The sequence below is a fragment of the Lipotes vexillifer genome, unplaced genomic scaffold, assembly GCF_000442215.2.
Source record: "Lipotes vexillifer unplaced genomic scaffold, Lipotes_vexillifer_v1.1 scaffold419, whole genome shotgun sequence".
NCBI classification, from domain to species: domain Eukaryota; kingdom Metazoa; phylum Chordata; class Mammalia; order Artiodactyla; family Lipotidae; genus Lipotes; species Lipotes vexillifer.
Window position 1 is genome coordinate 286,903 of NW_006786333.1, and position 21,084 is coordinate 307,986.

Sequence of the window (21,084 nt, forward strand, 5' to 3'; positions counted from 1 at the left end):
ACCACTGTGTTTTGGAAATGATCAGATTCCCATCAGAATTATGACCTACCCACATAAAATGAGGCACAAGTAAAAGAAAGAAAGCAGATGTCACAGAAGAGTGGACAGGAAAGGGATAGCGAAAGGTAATAATGGAAAACAAGCTGAAAAATAATGGAAAACAAGCTTAAATTCTTCCCATCTAATAGCAGGTAAAAATGGAAGTTTAGGTAGGTTCAAGGGTTCCAAGTTTTATATGATCTTCCTAAAAATAACCACTCTTGATAAACATCAGTCCAAGTTTATTTTTTAAAAATCATTTGTTTAAAGTTTTAAACTAGTCAAAGCACTAAAATTACATGAGTTGCATACTAATGGAAGCCACAAAATACACATATCACTCTTTACTCTCTTATACAATCCAACAAGTATGAAGAGAACAAAATGCATTTATTCACGTAACACATTTCATCTACTGTTAAAATATGTCAATAACAAGTTGAAGTCCACCACTATTCTTTACCAGGTGGTAAAATATTCTGACCTCCAGATGAAGAAGCAGGAAAATGTACATTCCCATCCTTTATATTCTCACCTTAGACAATTAATTTAGAGCAATAATGGTGATATAGGTGACGCTAGCAATAAGTTTCACAAAAACTTCGCTTTATTTATTTAACAAATAATCTTATTTGGATTCTAAACTCAGATTAGCACAAAACTAAAGTAAGTTTTTCATTTTAAGACTGAAAATGATCAAAGAAGACCATCTGTTTTACAAGACAGATATGTCTGTGTATATATGTGTGTGTGTGTGTGTGTGTTAACTTTTAAGTATTTTCCACTTCAGCAATACAGATAGTTAGAAGCAACCTTCTGCCTTTAGAAAAAATGTTTAAAGAACATATTTCTATCACCTAGTTAAAATCCATCAGTAAAAAATCTGATGTTTTGGGATGCACTTACAGCTAATTATGAATCAGCGTTATCTGTCTCTGCATTCACAAGCATAAAAACCCATGTGCTGTTGGGGGTTTTTTGGTCTCATTTTTTTTAAAGTTCACTAACATCAGAAAAAAGTCTGGTATTTTCAAGTAATTTGTCTAGAGTAATATAATTCCCCAGAAATAATTTGATCAAACTGCATGTGAAGTTGCCTAGCTACTACTTTATCCAATGAGAAGGGAAATTCAGTTACTCTGATGGTCTAATGATAAATTTTAAAATAGAGTGTAAAACTTCAAAACTGGTAAATGTGCTGAACACTATTTACTTCCAGTACTTTGAACAAATATATGAAAGTTATTGGTAGATGCTCCATTTATAATTCCTTATACAATAAATTGTCAAACTACACTGAAATACATATAATAACAAATAAAATTCTGAAGTCAGATATGCATATTGTTATGTTCACTTTATTTCATTTTCTGTGGACAAAAAAGCCTAACACAATGTAAACACACATATTTTTGACTAATTTTTTTTTCAATTTTTGGTGTTTATTTTTTGAGTTTAACAGCATCATAAAACCAATTTAGTTACCCTAAACCTATGCTCAGATAATAGAGATAACCCTTCCAGGTTATGCAGAGAATGACCACCCTGTCACTCCCCAAAATCTTGCATGCTAAGCTCATACTCTCCCACACATGGGCATGTCACAATATCTCCTCAGTGCAGACACACATGGCCAGAGTGACATAATGGCCAAGGGTCATGATATAGAACAACAATTCTGTCATTTGAGTAGAAGCCACAAGGAGAAGAGGCCTAAAACTCTGAATGAGGGTTTCTCCTCCACATCTCTCCCAGATCAGGCTCTATGGGAGTGCTCGCTGCAGCGTGCTACCCAGCCTGAGGAGAAAGGATGGAGCTTTGGTTCCTTGTGCCTCATCTCACAAAACGCCAACACTCTCTCAAGCAACTGTAGGAAATACGTATCTCCTCTAAACCATCTACAAGTTCTTTTAGTCTTTAAGTGCTCCTAAAACACATGAGAACATTTATGTAATACAACAATGATAACAAACTGCAATGGCTTTTTTTAAAGTATATACACTGAAGATATATATATCTTAAAATAACCAGTATGTAATTGCCAGTTTAAAAATGCACAAAAACTTTGCACATCCATGCTCATTTGCACCAAGAAATTCTTTCCAGTTTTGGCAAGTATCGAGCACCTACTCAGTACTCTATATATGAGAATGACCTGCATTTGTATGATTCATCATTTACTGGTCATAAACTAAGAATATCATGTGCCAGTGTGTATATGTATGTTGCCCTACTTTAAATTCATTGGAAAAAAAGATAGTTGTCTTTAAATCTTCATTGAGGCTATTTGCTTAATTTTTTTTTTAATTTGTTTATTTATTTTTGGCTGCGTTGGGTCTTTGTTGCTGCACACGGGCCTTCTTTAGTTGTGGCAAGCAGGGGCTACTCTTTGTTGAGGTGCGCGGGCTTCTCATTGCGGTGGCTTCTGTTGTTGCGGAGCACGGGCTCTAGGCGTGTGGGCCTCAGCAGTTGTGGCACGCAGGCTCAGTAGTTGTGGCACACGGGCTTAGTTGCTCCACAGCATGTGGGATCTTCCCAGACCAGGGCTTGAACCCGCGTCCCCTGCATTGGCAGGTGGATTCTTAACCACTGCACCACCAGGGAAGCCCCAATTTCTTTTAATATATTCATTAGAATTTACCAACATTGACCAAAGTTAACAATAACTTCCAATGTAAATTACCAGTCAAAAGCAAAATTTGTGAAAATAATAATTTAAGTCTAATTGAACTGCACAGATTTCCTAGAGAATCTAAAATCAGTCTCACGGGGAAGATTAATTTTAAAACAGACCCCAGTTAATGAAGGGGCTCTTTCTACAGAAATGCATTTCCCTATTATAAAGCAGAACTAGCTACCCTATGCTGTGATAGACCCACAACATTTTGAATGATTACTAAAATTCTTTGGGTTAAGTTATACAAACAAGCAAAAATAAAGTTTAAAATATCACTGAGAAATTTGGGGAAAGATTTCAACCCTTGATCTCTTGGTTAGCCATTATAAGGGTCTCAAAATGCCTGCTAATTGCCAACCCTCTCCTTGGCACTGGTAGCACAGGCTTTAGAAGATGCCACATTACAGACTTAAGGAGCCCTCATCAACTGAAATTTCTGATGTTCTTTGTGTGTTTGTGAGAGTGTGTGTGTGTGTAAGTGGAAAGAACCACACTAGCTGCAGATGGTCTTTGAATATTATTCTCTAGAGGTTGTGTTTCTTTTGTTCCCTGACATAGAAATGGCACTGTGTCAATGACTCTAAAGGTAAAGCGCATTTGCCAATGTTCTTTGCACCCATCACTTGGGGTTTAAGTTCTACTGGTTTGCATTATCCATGGCAGAGCTTCTTAGGAACTGCTATAATGCATGTCACCTATACACGTGCTCACAGAGCCTTTGTTTCTCTAAAAATTATTGACTATACACTAGAATTTTCAGAGGAAATGGTGATTACTTGAAAACTGACTTAACAAGAATATCTTCAAACAACACTTGACCTCCGTAATAATAAATGCAAGCAGTCATATCTGTCAAATATGACAAGGATAGGCTCATTCTAAACAGGCTCACAAGATCAGGCAAACTGACAGCCACACGTCACGTACGTGGAAGTCATTATAAAAAGCCACAACGAATCCACTGTGACATGACAACACACTAATTGAGGCTACATAATCTGGGGTAAAACAGACCAGATCAAAAGAGGGCGCTCCGCTTCACTGTGCCTAGTCTATAAGGAACTGCTATAGAGCAGTGACACCCCCAAATAGCCATTTCACTGCACAGGTAGTAGGCCAAGTAAATGCTACAGGCTTCAAGAGAGTTACTTGTTCCAAAAGCGTCAATAACACAGATAAGCCCAAAATTGTTTTCAGTTTGACTCCTGTGGCCTTTTTTCATCACGTTTACCTCCAGTTGACAAAAACATGTGAAAATGCACAATTATACAGTTAATTTAACAAATTTCAAAAGCCAAATCTGACAAAAGTGCCCCCCAAACTATCTGGCTGAGGGTTGATTTTTCCAGTTAGGCTTTCTATATTTATACATTAACTGAAATATTGCCAAAACTTTCCTTAATTTGGGCCTAGACCTACACTGATTTACCATCCTACTGAACTAGGTGCTTGTTTGCTGAGTTACTTTCTCTGTAACTGGTGACTCAGAAATAGCAGCAACCTTTAAGGAATTTTTAATGGAGCTAAGCTCCCAAACATGTAAGCTGATGATATGTACTCCACAACAGCGTCTGGTAAATGTGTAGAGACTCTTAAGGACAGCCTTCCGTAGAAGAATATACACCCAGGGATCTAAGATTTGATTCCATGTTGCCATTCGGAGAGTAAAAAGGGTTCTTTCACAGGCACCGATAAAATCTTGCCTATTCATTCCAATGCTGGCCATTGTCACCTGCAAAACAAAATATGGAAATCAGCTGAGAGACATTTTCTCAGTCCTATAGTTTTGTTTTGTTTTTTAACATCTTTATTGGAGTATAATTTCTTTATATTGTTGTTTTAGTTGCTGCTGTATAATAGTGAATCAGCTATATGTATACATATACTCCCATATCCCCTCCCTCTTGCGTCTCCCTCCCACCCTACCTATCCCACCCCTCTAGGTGGTCACAAAGCTCAGTCCTATAGTTTTTTAACTGAACAAACTGCTTTATGCTATTCATTTCACTTTCCACAAAGTGATGTTATTTTGCAAAATACTTAGAAAAAGAAATGAACAGTCACAGAAACATTGATGTAGACATCTGAATCTTTTGAATTCAAACTGACATCAGAACTACAAAAATGATAACTTATCTGGCAAGTCAAATGTGCACAAATAGAATGACCCAAGAGAGGACAGACACTGATCCTAGTAACAGACCTTTTCTTACTTCTGGGAAGAGAAAATTCAAAGCCAACACACATTTGTAAATTTCAATGAAAAAACTAAAGTTTATTTATGCAAATAAAGTATAGATAAGCTAAAGTTTGGATAAAATATAGAGTTTTAAAAATTTTATTTAGAGCATCTGATACTAATTTGCACATGGTATGTTATATTGTTCTGGAATGTTACTTTTAAAATTTTCTGCTTGGTAACTACAATGATACTAATGTCTTCTCTTTCATATTCCCTTTCCTTCATCTCTTACCCTAGCCTTAACTTGGCTAAAATATTCCAAAATGCAATGGGATTTCCTAAGGGCTTTGAGGAAGTGGGTTCCCCTCTTCATTATCACTGAGACTTAACAATAACAATGTAGATTTTGGTCTCATGTATCCATTTCCTGACCACTCATGATGTTAAAGAGATCATTTTCTAGAATAAGTTCCATAAATGATCCCAGCTATAGGTTAGAACTGGTCTAATCACTGAGCCCAGCTTTAACTTCTAAATGAACAACTGCAGAGCAAACAAGATATCTTTGAAAACACCTAGGATATAAAAACAAATAACAAATAAATGAACAAAAGGTAAAACTGAAAACTTAAGGGAGACTTAGATTATTATGCCACCAGGATTAAGAGAAGATGTAAAAGCCTAAAACCCAAATGAAAAGAAAATCAAGTCTTCTTGGTCTTCTTGATGGGTCATTATCAAGAAGAAATATCTTAATTTGGCCTGGTGATACTAATGGTTGAAGGAAAAATGTCCCTTACCAAAACCTTCATTATCTACACAACAAAGTAGAAACTCCTTAATTGCCTTCTTGATGATGCATCTGAAATCCTCTTCTAAACCTCATCTCTCCTGCCAACACCCTCTGCTCCAACTGCTGTAAAGGCCTCATCTGTCCCAAATGCACCATCCCCTTCTCAACTTTGGCTTGTGTAAGTCTCTTCGTTTTGAACTTCTACTCCCCCTTTCTCTGTCTGACAAACTCCTACCCATCCTTCAAACCCCATGTCAAAATGGGCTCACCTCCATGAAACTTTCCTCGACTTCACCGAGATGAATTAGCAAGTTGTGCTGCCCCAGCACCCTGTCTATACCCAGTTGTATCACTTGCCACACTGCCTGATAATTATGTATTATCCTGTATATCTATTATCAACTCTTATTTTTATTTCTAATATCTGGTACAAAGCTGATACCTAAGTGCTGAAATGAATAAAATTGTATTATTTTTTATTCATTGAGGCTATTTCTAGAAGCACAGCAACTAGTCATCAGAGAAACATCTGCTCATCCATCACAGAGGTCTAATATTTTGAGGCTTAGAATGCTTCTAAAAGTTTTAACACAACACCATCCACTAGTAAAGGATTCCAAGGTGGTTTGTTGCCACTAAAAGCAACAAGATCTTGCAGTCCACACAGATCCTTTGGGAAATGGTTCTTTCCTTTATGGGTCCTTTTGTAGGGGAAAAGTGCAGGCTTAATGATTCTCTAGCTAAATAAGGCCGGCCAAGTTTCAACACAGAGAAAATTAGTCCCCATACAATAGTACCTGGGTCAGGTCCAGAGTCCTATATCCCTGCTCCCCAAGTTAGCCAGCAGGATTGAAGAAGTAAGCCTATATGAGCCCTGTTTCTCTCAGAAGAAAGCAGAGCCAAGCCCCAATTGGCTATTGGATTGAGATATTGGGTTGGCCAAAAATTCGTTCAGGTTCTCCAAAACATCTTACAAGAAAACCTGAACAAACTTTTTGGCCAACCCAATATTTTCACTTCATGTTTTTTCTTTACCCATCAAATATGTGTTGATTATCTGCTATGTGCCAGGAAATGTGCTAGGCACTGAGGACACAGTGGCAAACAAAGCAGACATTTCCTGCCCTTATGGAACTTAAAATCTATTTGCTGAGTTTTGGGAGGGTTTTTTTGGTTCAAGAATGAAGGAATCAATCTTCCTCTTGCCTCATGAATATTAAGTGAATACATTTCCTATTAATGACTAGGTGTGTTCCTGGAGATCTCAGAGCCTAGCCAAGACATGGCTCTGTGTAGTCGGGAACAAAGATGCTTGGTGCAATTGCATGGAACAGCTGGGCCTAGTTTAGAAACAACCTGAAACTAACACAACATTGTTAATCAACTATACTCCAATATAAAATAAAAATTAAAAAAAAAAAAAAACGCCTGAATTACATGACACACACTTCTCTGACTTGACTCTCCCCCCTCCCTGCAAGCAGCAGTGTGGTCACCAGCCGTGAAAAGCCATTGACTCCTCTGCTGAGGGCAGCCAGTACCCAGGCTTCTCTCCAGAACACCAGAGCAGTGGCCAGGCACTCCCTCTCTCTCCCTCCCTTGACCCCCAGCCCCAACCTGGAAGAGAGGTTGCTTTAGGGCCTAGCTTGGGAGAAGCACCAACCACTTACCCACCAGTAAAGATGTGGGTGGAGTATTCATGTAAAAGAAAGATCATAGTATATTGTTGACAATAGTATATTATTGAAAATTCAGGACAACCAAGTATGCAACAAAGGATAATTTATGATAATTTCATATAATGGGAAAAAATGAAAGCATTGATGTTTGTGATTCAGTCTTAATTTTTTTTAAAGCAAGTTACCAAACTTCGCCATATGACATGTGCGGCATCTTAGTTCCCCAACCAGGGATCGGACACATGCCCCCTGCAGTGGAAGCAGTCTTAACCACTGGACTGCCAGGGAGGTCCCGCAAGTTACCAAACTGTATTCACTGTATGATCCCAATTTTGAAAAAAAAAAAAAAAAAACCATAATTTTGTGCACGCATAGAAAAAAAAACCTGGGGTGCATTTCAATGTTTTCCTTTGTTAACTCCAGATAGTAGAACTACAGAGGATTTTGATTTTCTCCTTTGGTCTGTCTCTAATTTACTAATTTGTTGGATAGATTGTGCATTGCTTTTGTAATCTGTATCTTTTTTTCCCATGTAATTTGTTGAAATATACAGGCATACCTTGTATTATTGCTCTTTGCTTTATTGCGCTTTGCAGATACTGCATTTTTTCCTTACAAATTAAAGGTTTGTGGTAACCTTGTGTTGTCAGATGATGGTCAGCATTTTTTTTCACAATAAAGTATTTTTAATTAAGGTATGTACATTGTTTTTTTAGACATAATGCTATTGCACAGTTAATAGCCTACCGTATAGTGTAAATATAATTTTGTATGCCTTAGGAAACCATAATTTCATGACTCGTTTTATTGCAATATTCAGTTTATTGCAGTGGTCTGGAACCGAACTCACAATATCTCCAAGGTAAGCTTGTACTATGGTACTAAAGAATCAGAGCTATTGTTAATCATTTATGAATGTCTATGTGTATGTGAGAGAGAGATGCTGCAGGATTGCTGGGGAATTTCAGCCCTGATAAGCCTGGTAGAAGGTTGGGAGTTAGGGTAAGAACAGGAATGTCTACCATTTTCCCTAGGCTCCATCAACAGTCACCTCACAAGCCCTGAAAGCATTCTTCTCCAGCCAGCCCACCGGAACTTGGATTCCAGAGAGCCGTGCACAGATTCTCAACACACCCGCAGCCTTTCATCTAGTTTTCAAGAGCTACCAGACACGTAACTATTATGTGTTATTTTCTAAAATATCTTCCATTGGACCTTGGCAGGTTACAGGTGGTCATCTCTGTTTATGATTAGAATTCTAACTGAGAAGTGGAAACGCCAAATGTTTGGATACTCTATGAAAAAATAAATGAATTAACCTGATACTTCTCAAGACACTCAACATTAAGACAATAGAGAAATAATGAAATCAAAGACGTGTATGGGCCAGAGTGTTTATGTTCATTGCTAGCTGCAAAGAGCAAAACAGATGTTAAAATAAAATCTCCATTTATTTGGGCCCCATAGTACAATTATATCAACTGTTAAGGTCACCAAATTAATGAATCTACCAGGCTACTTTACTCACAGATAATAGAGCTCATGGTCACTAAAGTTTTATTCTGGAAGTTACTCCATCATCCCCTACCCTAAGTCTGTATATTTGTTGACTGGTATCAGCACTCCAGTGGCTGCTCACAATTAAAAGCAATGGTAAATTCAAGAATTATAATTGTGTTCCTTTGAGTAATCACGAAAGTAAATCAAGCCAGCAGTGAGTAGTTTGAGTGTCTACTATGTCCAGGCCTTGTGGTAGATGCTAGTGATGCAAAGAACAATATTTAGAGAAATCCCAAGATATGATATATTTTGCTTCTTTATCTAGTTTTTACTTCTGTCTCTGCCACTAAAATATCATCTTTTAGGCATGTATTTTTATCTGGTTCTCTGCTGTATCCCCAGCACCTGGCATAGAGTAGGGCAGGTCAGTATTTGTTGAATGAATTAAATGAATGAAGTCCCTATGATGGGAGACTGACAAGAAAGCAAACAGTTATAATTTGTAAGTAATATAATACATATAAAAGGTACCACAGGCAGAGCTATTTGTTGGTACATGATCACAGATGCAGTAATTAAAATAATGAGTTTTTGCAATTTTTCTAGTACATCAAAACTTCATTTACTCAGACTTCATTAATTTTGAATTTTGTTTCTGCTAGAGTTTGTATTTCTCCCTGGCACCATTTTTTAAGGAAATTTAAATGAATACATAATCAAGAAACCATTTCTGATAGAATGTCCAACTTCTTTAGATACCAAGCCATTTTCTAGCATTTCATTAACATCTATTTTCATATGAACAATGTCTGTGACAACTATACATGGTTCTCATCTAGTCACTAAAGCAGGTATTTTCACACATAGCTTTCTTTCTTTTTTTTTTCTTTTTTTTTTTGCGGTACGCTGGCCTCTCAGTGTTGTGGCCTCTCCTGTTGAGGATCACAGGCTCCAACGCGCAGGCTCAGCGGCCATGGCTCACAGACCCAGCCGCTCTGCGGCATGTGGGATCTTCCCGGACCGGGGCACGAACCCGTGTCCCCTGAATCGGCAGGCAGACTCTCAACCACTGCACCACCAGGGAAACCCCTCACACATAGCTTTCTTATTCCAAGAAGCAGACCATTCCTTTCCTCCTTTCTGTCATCATAAAAGACTTAGTTCAGGGGCACTTTCTTTGGGGACTGAAAGCATACACAGAAGTACAGTTCACTGATTTGCAAGTTATTGTCCCTTATAGCATGGTCATCCAGAGACTGATTTTTAGGGTTGGCACTTGAATAACCACAGAGATGGGGGCTAATTGTGATTATGCGATTACAATCCAGTCTTACCAGATGATGACAGTGGTCCATCTGGAAGCTTTACCAAGGAACCATTTCATTACACCTCCAAGTTTGAGAAGTTCAATCTATGTGTTAATTTGGATAACCAGTGAGTAAAGAACCAGGTATAGATGAATGATTTTTAAATGTCACAGCACCTTTGAGTATTGAAAATTAGAAATTTCATTTAATTTCATTTCATTTTCATTTAAATTGCCTTAATGGCAATTTTGGAAAAGGTACATTATATAAATCACTGAATCCATCTCAATACAACAGGTAACTTTTAGAGTTGAATATACTTGTGGTGATTTAACTCTAGCATTTATTCTTAAAATAGAATATTTTATCTCTGCAACAGTGACTACAAGAACCTTGAGAAAAAAACTTACTCTAGTGTAACTCCCAAATAATAGATTTTTTTCTAAGTAACAAATTGAAATGTAGAGGCTCTAACAGGATATATCTTTCAACTATGAACTTTTCCCATAACTGAATTTTCTAAATTTCTACATTGTTGAATATAGAAGGTAATATTTCAATCATTTCCTATTTATTGAATACTCATTAAAATTAAGGCAGTATTTGCACATGGTGAATGATTCAGAGATAAGTAAGACAGAAATATTATAGTGCAGGGAGAAACGGACAAAAACATGTGGTATTTCTTATGCCACAACTCTAGAACAGCTGTGAAATGTTGTCTACCCCTAAAGTATACATCAGTGCTGCAAAATACAAACACTTGTACAATATTTTTTTTTTCTGTTTGATTTGTTGATAGAGGATTAACCAATGGTCCGACTGACAGCACATTTTTGTCTCTGCCTAAAGACATTGACAGTTACAAAGAAGTGAGAAAACAGGGCATGCTATATCAAGATAGCTCCCCCTAGAATGGGACTGTCCTAAATCATAATATTTTGTATGCATCTTTGCTGCTTCATGCCGGCTGAGGAAATCAGGTGCAAAATGAAGAGAGGGAAAAATTTTCAACTGAACAGTACATAGAGAAGAAGAAAAGTATAATACTTGAGAAAACAAAATATTAATCTTTCTAGAGAAGGTTCATTTGTAGAATCCGTGTATTTTCATTTTCTATTCCAGTATCTTCTCCCAGGCCTGCACTTTTTTTGAGTCTATTTAGAGGGAAAATTTATGCCAGAACTCCCAGGAATAATCGTCCACGTGATCCCCTGCTGCTAGGCCTTACAAAAAAAAAAAAGTTGTATTTTTTTTTCTGACACTTTTCAAAGGAATAAAATACAACCATTTATCCCAGAATACAAAATATAACAAAAATTTTAAATAAATAAAATGTTTATACATACACACACACACACACACACACACACACACACACACATACATATATATCACATGTGATTTCTTTAAGGAAAAAAATATAGGAAATGTGAAATGAATACAATCTAAAGATATGTTCTACAAACCAAATAGAGATTGTATTGAGCTACAGTGAGAGAAACTTATGCATAAATGAATGAGAACAAACTATACAGTTAAGAGAACATCTTTATTACAACTGCAGACTCTATCATAGAACTGGACCACCATCAAAACACAGGCCAGGGCTTCCCTGGTGGCGCAGGGGTTGAGAGACCGCCTGCCGATGCAGGGGACGCGGGTTCGTGCCCCGGTCCGGGAGGATCCCCCATGCCGCGGAGCGGCTGGGCCCATGAGCCATGGCCGCTGAGCCTGCGGTCCGGAGCCTGTGCTCCGCAACGGGAGAGGCCACAACAGTGAGAGGCCCGTGTACCGCAAAAAAACAAAAAACAAAAAAACCACATAACACAGGCCAGCATCAGGCCATAAGAACTGGTCATCCTGGCAGTTATGGGATCCTAAATCATGGGAAAGGCAGAAAGTCTCCTGTAAACCAGAGCAACATGCTATGCCACCTATGAGTGAGAGATACAGCCACAAATAATAACAACTAAAATTAGAACTGAGTACTGCCCTGTGCTAGGAAAGCTTTTTTTATGTATTAGGTCAAATAAACCTCACAATGACCTTATGACATATGTACTATTGTTATCTACACTTTACAGATAAGGGAACTATGGTTCAATAAGATAAAGGACCAGTCCATGTTAAGTGTCAGGGCCTGAATGAAAGCATGTCCAGGGCCTGTCCTTCTAATTACTACACCAGACTGCCTAAGGGCCCTGCAATTTACTTGCTCAATATTCTTACCAAACTTCACTCAGGAGAGTAAACAAAGCTTCCTAGGGAGTGGGAGACACTGAGAGAGACACTTGCTTGAGTGAACAGAGCTCTCACCGCAACCAGGCCTAGAGAAGGCGGCCCCTGGAATCTGCTGCTCCAGCCGACCTCTCTGTCCACCCTGAGGCAGTAGTGGGGATGGAAGAAGAAAGCAGGTCAGGATTGAAGCCCTGCTCCAGTTGTAAAAATGCCTGAAGAAGCCCTTCTCTTTTTCCCTTCAGATTAACACAGATATATCCAACTTGCCCCTATGAGAGGCCAAGAATAAGGCAGAGGCCATAAAACAAGGTTTAGGATTGCTGTCTGAGTCAGAGGGGTCCGAGGAACTATGCTAAAGTTTCTCGGCCCAAATCTAGTCATGAGCTACAGTAAATGATTATGTGATTTTGTGATCAATACCACTAAGACCTACGTTCATGTTTCAAAGAAAGCAAAAATATAATTTAACTGATCCTGAGAGAAGGGAAAACAAAATGTGCTTCATTTATTATGTACACATGTACCTGTCTATATCACTTCATCTGAGAAGACAGAATCACAAAATCTTAGTGAACACAGGAAAGTTTCCTTTATCTAGTCCAGTATTCTCCACAAAGCACAAATTCCTTGCAGGTGTCCTTAAGTAACTATTGGGAAAGACTCAGCACTACTCATGAAAGAATCTCTGCCATTTTAACTGTGTGAGTTGTTGAACATTCTCTATTATCACAAGCTAAAATTTATTCTATGTATCTTAACTTTTCCTCTCCAGAGCAACATAGAATAAGTGCACTTGTTTAATGTCAGCCTTTCACCTACTTTAAAGATAACGCTGGTCTTATATTTTCTTCATTTCTTCAACTGCTCCCCATAAAACACAGTTTGCAAACTCCTGGCTGTCTACCTCTTATACCCTAGTTTCATTCTTCCTTTTAAAAATTGCATTGGTCAGAAATAAAATTAACATTCTATAAGTGGTCCAGTAAGTACAAAGCTCAACGGAACAATCATTTCTTACAGAAAGTACTGTAAGAAAAAAAAAAGATGTGAGACACTCTTGATATATTCTAATAGGGCTGTCTCTATGGCACATTGTTAAGGGTGAAAAAGCAAGGTGCAGGAAAGCATATATTACATTTTGTATGAAAGGGAAAATAATTTATACATATATTTATGTTTACCTGCATATTCATAAAATGTCTTTGGAAGAATAAATAAGAAACTCATATCAGTGGTTGCCTGTCAGGGATGGGACAAGAGTGAGAGAGACTTACCTTTCTAAAGTTTTTGAATGAACCAAATCAAAACATAATGCAAACAGTAATTCCAAAGGAGACAAAACAAAACTGAAAAAGTCAAAATGAAAAACTTTTTTGAAACACTGATAAAATAATTTTTACCTTCATTCAGATAAATTGTATAATCTTGAAAAATTGTGAATCACTGTACCGTACACCTGTAACTTACATAATATTGTACATCAACTATAACTCAAAAGATTTCAAAATTTGTCTAAAAAATTATCTCATTCTTTGAACAAGAATGTAATGTTTACTACTATTTAAAAAAAAAGAGAGTGAGCTTGTGCCATTCCTGCACTTTCTACATAATAAGTTGTTAGATTCAACCAATGTTAAGTCAAACTCACTGGTAATCAGTTTGATTTAATTTTAGAGAAGCCACCTACTGCTGGCCATTGGATATTCCTTTCAGTGTCTGAAATCTCCAGCCACAAGAGTGATACAGGAAGACTAGGCCCACCTAAGGTGGCTTGGGCATAGTAGGAATAATGGAATTCCTTTACCCCAATCTGTCTTCAATGGAGGGTAAAAAGGGAAAGGAAAAGTCATGTTGGCACTAGATATATATTAACAAAACTCTCAACGGTAGTTACTATTTTTCTGATACTGCAGATAAGAAAATTAAATCACAAAGACATTAACTTGCCCAAGTTTGCACTGCTGGTAAATGGCAGAGGCAGGATTTAAATCCAAGTCTATCTGGCTTCAAAGCCTGTGATCTTTACCATTCCCAGTAATGAGACCAGTAGTGCTATGTTACATTCATGAACAAGAAGATAAAAAGAAAATAACAATTAACATTCAGTGAGTCGTCACTGTTCCAGGCACTGTTTTAACTCTTTATACCTAATATCATTTTTAAACCTGTTAACTCTTTGAGGAAAGCAGTATTATCCCTATATTAAGATGAAGGAACTGAAGCACTGAGAAGTTAGGCAGTTTGCCCCAGGTCACCCAACTGAAATGTGGTGGAGTCAAGATTTGAGGAGTGGGAGATGGTGAATAAGGATTCATGTACTGGTCTCCCTGGCATTGGTAGGTCTCATTTTTAAATCTCTAGGTTTCTATTTCTGTCTGCCTATGTCTAGTTGTCTTTCTATCTGATTCTAGCACTCTCTCACCCGGTATTTCTATTAATATACTTTCACTAGTAACTTTTATTTAAATCGGGCACATATGCTTATAAATGTATTGCTCCAGATCTCTTGTGCCATAACAACAGATGCAACTGACAGGTAAGTCATATGAGTTGGGTACTAACTGAGGCTCAGAAGGACGGTTGTCAAAAAGCTGCAAGGGCAGAGGAGAGCCATTTATCCAGAAGGGAAAGGTATTTTTTTTAATATTAACTAATAGATATAAAGTAATAGAATAGACAAAGCTCAGCATCATTTGTTTGTTTTTCTTTCTTATCTACCCCATGATAAATGACATGATTATCATTTTATTAGTCTCTTTCCTCTCATCCTTTTGACTGCTCTTCAAATACCCTTTTGGATCTTTTTTTAAACTTATTTTTTTTAATCCACACTTCTAATTGTTATCCTTAGTCCATCATTTCTGTTCTTAGGCAACATTGAAAATAAAAAATGGGTGGGAAAAAATTTTAGGTCTTAGAAAAAGAAAGTGTGTATGAAAATATGTATGTTTCTTTACATGTCCTACCTTGTTATAAAAATGATTTGAGGCATTTTACTTTGAATTATGCTTTTAGCAGTATTGTAAACTCTGTTTTTTTCTAGCTATGATTATCTACCTTAAACCCATAGTTAGGCTAAAGAAATATTGGTTATGCTCTAAACATTAGCAACGAGAGATGCATAAGATATTTTCACCCTAATCAAGAAATGTTTATCTAAAATGTCATGACTAAGATAATTATTAACAACTCACCTATGATTTAAAGAGAGAACAACTGGTTGGAAATCAATTGTAGTATTGGAGGTGCATTGTTTTGGGAATAAAAGACTACTTTGTTTGACTGCTGGCAACACTGTGTTGTTTTTTTTTAACATCTTTATTGGGGTATAATTGCTTCACAATGGTGTGTTAGTTTCTGCTTTATAACAAAGTGAATCAGCTATACATATACATGTATCCCCATATCTCCTCCCTCTTGAGTCTCCCTCCCACCCTCCCTATCCCACCCTTCTAGGTGGTCACAAAGCACGATTTCCCTGTGCTATGTGGCTGCTTCCCACTAGCTGTCTATTTTACATTTGGTAGTGTATATATGTCCATGCCACTCTCTCACTTCGTCCCAGATTACCCTTCCCACTCCCCATGTCCTCAAATCCATTCTGTACATCTGTGTCTTTATTCCTGTCCTGCCCCTAGGTTCTTCAGAACCTTTTTTTTTTTTTTTTAGATTTCATATATATGGAATATATATACATGGAATATATTAGCATACGGTATTTGTTTTTTTAGATTCCATATATATGGAATATATTAGCATACGGTATTTGTTTTTCTCTTTCTGACTTACTTGCTCTGTTTGACAGACTCTAGGTCCATCCACTTCACTACAAATAACTCAATTTCGTTTCTTTTTATGGCTGAGTAATATTCCATTGTGTATATGTGCCACATCTTCTTTATCCATTTGTCTGTCGATGGATACTTAGTGGCAACACTGTTTTAATAGCAAAAGCAGACTGTAGCAGTAAGATGTTTCAGGACGGATGTTAAGGTGTTTCAGTAAAACATCTGCCCTGAAACACATTATGTTTTTCCAAAGAGAAATTTCCTACAGGCAAAGTCGGTTTATTACTACAGAAGTTTGGAAAGATTTTCTAAAGCCTTCTCTAGGCTCTAGCACAATAATTTATTATGTAATGGGAATTTTTAATGAAATGAGTGTCCCTTTAAAGAGAAAAAACGTCCACCATTTTTTTTTTTTTTTTTTTGCAGTACGCGGGCCTCTCACTGTTGTGGCCTCTCCCGTCGCGGAGCACAGGCTCCGGACGCGCAGGCTCAGCGGCCATGGCTCACGGGCCCAGCCGCTCCGCGGCACGTGGGATCTTCCCGGACCGGGGCATGAACCCGTGTCCCCTGCATCGGCAGGCAGACCCCCAACCACTGCGCCACCAGGGAAGCCCCGTCCACCATTTTTAAGATAAAATCAGTCATTGAAAAAGGCAACCTAAGCCCACAGACCAAATGCAAAGGCTCTCAGCCACCTTATGGGTAAGTTTGTTACAAACTCTTTACAGATGAACAAATTGAGACACAGAACACATAACTAGGTAGAGTCTGGGTCAGGATTATAACCAATGTCTATTTAAATCTAAAGCATAATATGAGTATAGTTCAAAATGAAATCAACATATACTTCTGGTCAGGAAAAAAAATCAGGCCTCGCAGATTATCCAGTCAATTTAAGTAATAATTCCATTTCATGGCAGCACTTGAGTCAGTCTGGTTGTTTGGCCACCAAGATAAGACAACTTGTTAATCATTGAGATTTCTTTTTTTACTTTCTGAACTTAATTCTCTGGAGAGATGTAGTTACACTTTTAATTTTTCTTTGGGGTATCTAAGCAGCAAACTGAAATTCGTCTTCCTTAGTTGTAAATCAGTGTATACTAGCATTCTCTAGACAACAGTCTACTGGCCTAAATCCAAACAAATTCACTCCCATGTGATTTTCAACACTTAGCCATAAAGCTCTGTTCCAAATTTGTTTCCTCTATGAAACAATCTAGTGCAATCATTATACTCCACATGGTTCTTTCTCGTCACACTTTGTTATGTATTACCCAATTTTCAACTGTTTCAGAAGCACATACCATTCCACTAAACAGTAAATTCTATCAAGAAATTCTATCAAGAAAAAGACTTTGTCTTATGGACAAATGAATGTGTATGTGTATGCATCTTTGTGTGATTTTGTCTGTATAGCGTCAATTTTACCATTTGTCCTAGGGTTGTGTCTGTCCTTTTTTATTTTTATTTTTTTAGTATAGTTTTTAGTGCTTGTTATCATTGCTGGATTTGTTTTCTGGTTTGTTTGATCTCTTATTTCTTTTTTTTATTAATTTTTTTTTAATTTTTAATAATTATATTTTATATTTTATTTTCATTATTTTTTTACTTCCTTCCTTCTTTCCTTCCTTCCTTTCTTCCTCTCTTTCTTTCTTTCTCCCTTTTTTTCTGAGCCATGTGGCTGACAGGTGCTCTGACCGGGTGTCAGGCTTGAGCCTCTGAGGTGGGTGGGCCAAGTTCAGGACATTGGACCACCAGAGACCTCCCGGCTCCACATAATATCAAACGGGAAAAGCTCTTCCAGAGATCTCCATCTCAACACTAAGACCCAGCTCCACTCAACGACCAGCAAGCTCCAGTGCTGGACACCCTATGCCGAACAACTAGCAAGACAGGAACACAACCCCACCCATCAGCAGAGAGGCTGCCTAAAATCATATTAAGGTCACAGACACCCCAAAACACACCACCAGACACGATCCTGCCCACCAGAAAGACAAGATCCAGCCTCATCCACCAGAACACAGGCACCAGTCCCTTCCACCAGGAAGCCTACACAACCCACTGAACCAACTTTAGCCACTAGGGGCAGACACCAAAAACAACAGGAACTACGAACCTGCAGCCTGCAAAAAGGAGACCCCAAACACAGTAAGTTAAACAAAACGAGAAGACAGAGAGATATGCAGCAGGTGAAGGAGCAAAGTAAAAACCCACCACACAAAATAAATGAAGAGGAAATAGGCAGTCTACCTGAAAAAGAATTCAGAATAATGAGAGTAAAGATGATCCAAAATCATGGAACTAGAATGGAGAAAACACAAGATATGTTTAACAAGGACATAGAAGAACTAAACAGCAAACAAACAATGATGAACAACACAATAAATAAAATTAAAAATTCTCTAGAAGGAATCAATTGCAGAATAACTGAGGCAGAAAAACGGATAAGAGACCTGGAAGATAAAATACTGGAAATAATTACTGCAGAGCAGACTAAAGAAAAATGAATGAAAAGAATTGAGGACAGTCTCAGAGACCTCTGGGACAACATTAAACACACCAACATTCGAATTATAGGGGTCCCAGAAGAAGAAGAGAAAAAGAAAGGGACTGAGAAAATATTTGAAGGGATTATAGCTGAAAACTCCCCTAATATGGGAAAGGAAATAGTTAATCAAGTCCAGGAAGTGCAGAGAGCTCCATACAGGGTAAATACAAGAAGAAACATGCCAAGACACATAATAATTAAATTACTAAAAATTCAATACAAACAAAAAGTATTAACAGCAGCAAGGGAAAAACAACAAATAACATACAAGGGAATCCCCATAAGGTTAACAGCTGACCTTTCAGCAGAAACTCTGCAAGCCAGAAAGGAGTGGCAGGACATATTTAAAGTGATGAAAGGGAAAAACCTACAACCAAGATTACTCTACCCAGCAAGGATCTCATTCAGATTCAATGGTGAAATTAAAACCTTTACAGAGAAGCAAAAGCTAAGAGAATTCAGCACCACCAAACCAGCTTTACAAAAAATGCTAAAGGAACTTCTCTAGGCAGGAAACATAAGAGAAGGAAAAGACCTATAATAAAAAAACCCAAACAATTAAGAAAATGGTAATGGGAACATACATACCGATAATAACCTTAAATGTAATTGGATTAAATGCTCCAACCAAAAGACACAGACTGGCTGAATGGATAAAAAAACAAGACCTGTATATATGCTGTCTACAAGAGACCCACTTCAGACCTAGGGACACATACAGACTGAAAGTGAGGGGATGGAAAAAGATATTACATGCAAATGGAAATCGAAAGAATGCTAGAGTAGCAATTCTCATATCAGACAAAATAGACTTTAAAACAATGACTATTACAAGAGACAAAGAAGGACACTACATAATGATCAAGGAATCAATCCAAGAACATATAACAACTGTAAATATTTATGCATCCAACATAGGAGCACCTCAATACATAAGGCAAATGTTAACAGCCATAAAAGGGGAAATCAACAGTAACACAATCATAGTGGGGGAATTTAACACCCTACTTTCACCAATGGAAAGATCATCCAAAATGAAAATAAATAAGGAAACACAAGCTTTAAATAACACGTGAAACAAGATGGACTTAATTGATATTTACAGGACATTCCATCCCAAAACAACAGAATACACTTTCTTCTCAAGTGCTAATAGAACATTCTCCAGGATAGATCATATCTTGGGTCACAAATCAAGCATTGGTAAAATTAAGAAAGTTGAAATCGTATCAAGTATCTTTTCCGACAATGCTATGAGACTACATATCAATTACAGGAAAGAAACTGTAAAAAAGAAAAACAAATGGAGGCTAAACTATACATTACTTACTAACCAAAATATCACTGAAAAAAATCAAAAAGGAATTCAAGAAATACCTAGAAAAAAATGACAATGAATACATGACGAACCAAAACCTATGGGATGCAGCAAAAGCAGTTCTAAGAGGGAAGTTTATAGCAAAACATTCCTACCGCAAGAAACAAGAAACATCTCAAATAAACAGCCTAACCTTACATCTAAAGCGATTGGAGAAGGAAGAACAAAAAACCCCCAAAGTTAGCAGAAGGGAGGAAATCATAAAAATCAGATCAGAAATAAATGAAAAAGAAATGAAGGAAACGATAGCAAAGATCGACAAAACTGAAAACTGGTTCTTTGAGAAGATAAACAAAACTGATAAACCATTAGCCAAACTCTTCAAGAAAAATAGGGAGAAGACTCAAATCAACAGATTTAGAAATGCAAATGGAGAAGTAACAACTGACACTGCAGAAATACAAAGGATTATGAGAGATTACTCCAAGCAATTATATGCCAATAAAATGGACAACCGGGAAGAAATGGATAAATTCTTAGAAATGCATGACCTTCCAAGACTGAAACAGGAAGAAATAGAAAGTATACACAGACCAATCACAAGCACTGAAATTGAGAGTATGATTAAAAATCTTCTAACAAACACAAGCCTAGGACCAGATGGCTTCACAGGTGAATTCTGTCAAACATTTAGAGAAGAGCTAACACCTATCCTTCTGAAACTCTTCCAAAATATAGCAGAGAGAGGAACACTCACAAACTCATTCTACGAGGCCACCATTACCCTGATACAAAACCCAAAGGTGTCACAAAGAAAGAAAACTACAGGCCAATATCACTGATGAACATAGATGCAAAAATCCTCAACAAAATGCTAGTAAACAGAATCCAACAGCACATTAAAATGATCATACACCATGATCAAGTGGGGTTTTTCCCAGGAATGCAAGGATTCTTCAATATACACAAATCAATCAATGAGATAAACCATATTAACAAATTGTAGGGA

At 37.4% G+C, this 21,084-nt stretch overlaps 1 protein-coding gene across 2 annotated transcripts in view; it reads right to left on the reverse strand.

The window, feature by feature from the left end:
• Positions 1–1,065: 1,065 nt before the first annotated feature.
• PTGFR (prostaglandin F receptor) overlaps positions 1,066–21,084 on the reverse strand; it is a 54,270-nt gene continuing 34,251 nt past the window's right edge. The window contains exons 2-3 of one of the 2 annotated variants that reach the window (XM_007458706.1): positions 4,256–4,448; positions 1,066–1,228 (exon numbers count right to left, since the gene is read on the reverse strand). In XM_007458706.1, coding sequence (XP_007458768.1) covers positions 1,200–1,228; positions 4,256–4,448 — 222 coding nt within the window. In that variant the 3' untranslated portion in view covers positions 1,066–1,199. Of the gene's footprint in view, positions 1,229–3,051; positions 4,449–21,084 lie in introns of those variants that run through there. The other variant, XM_007458705.1, reaches the window with a different exon arrangement.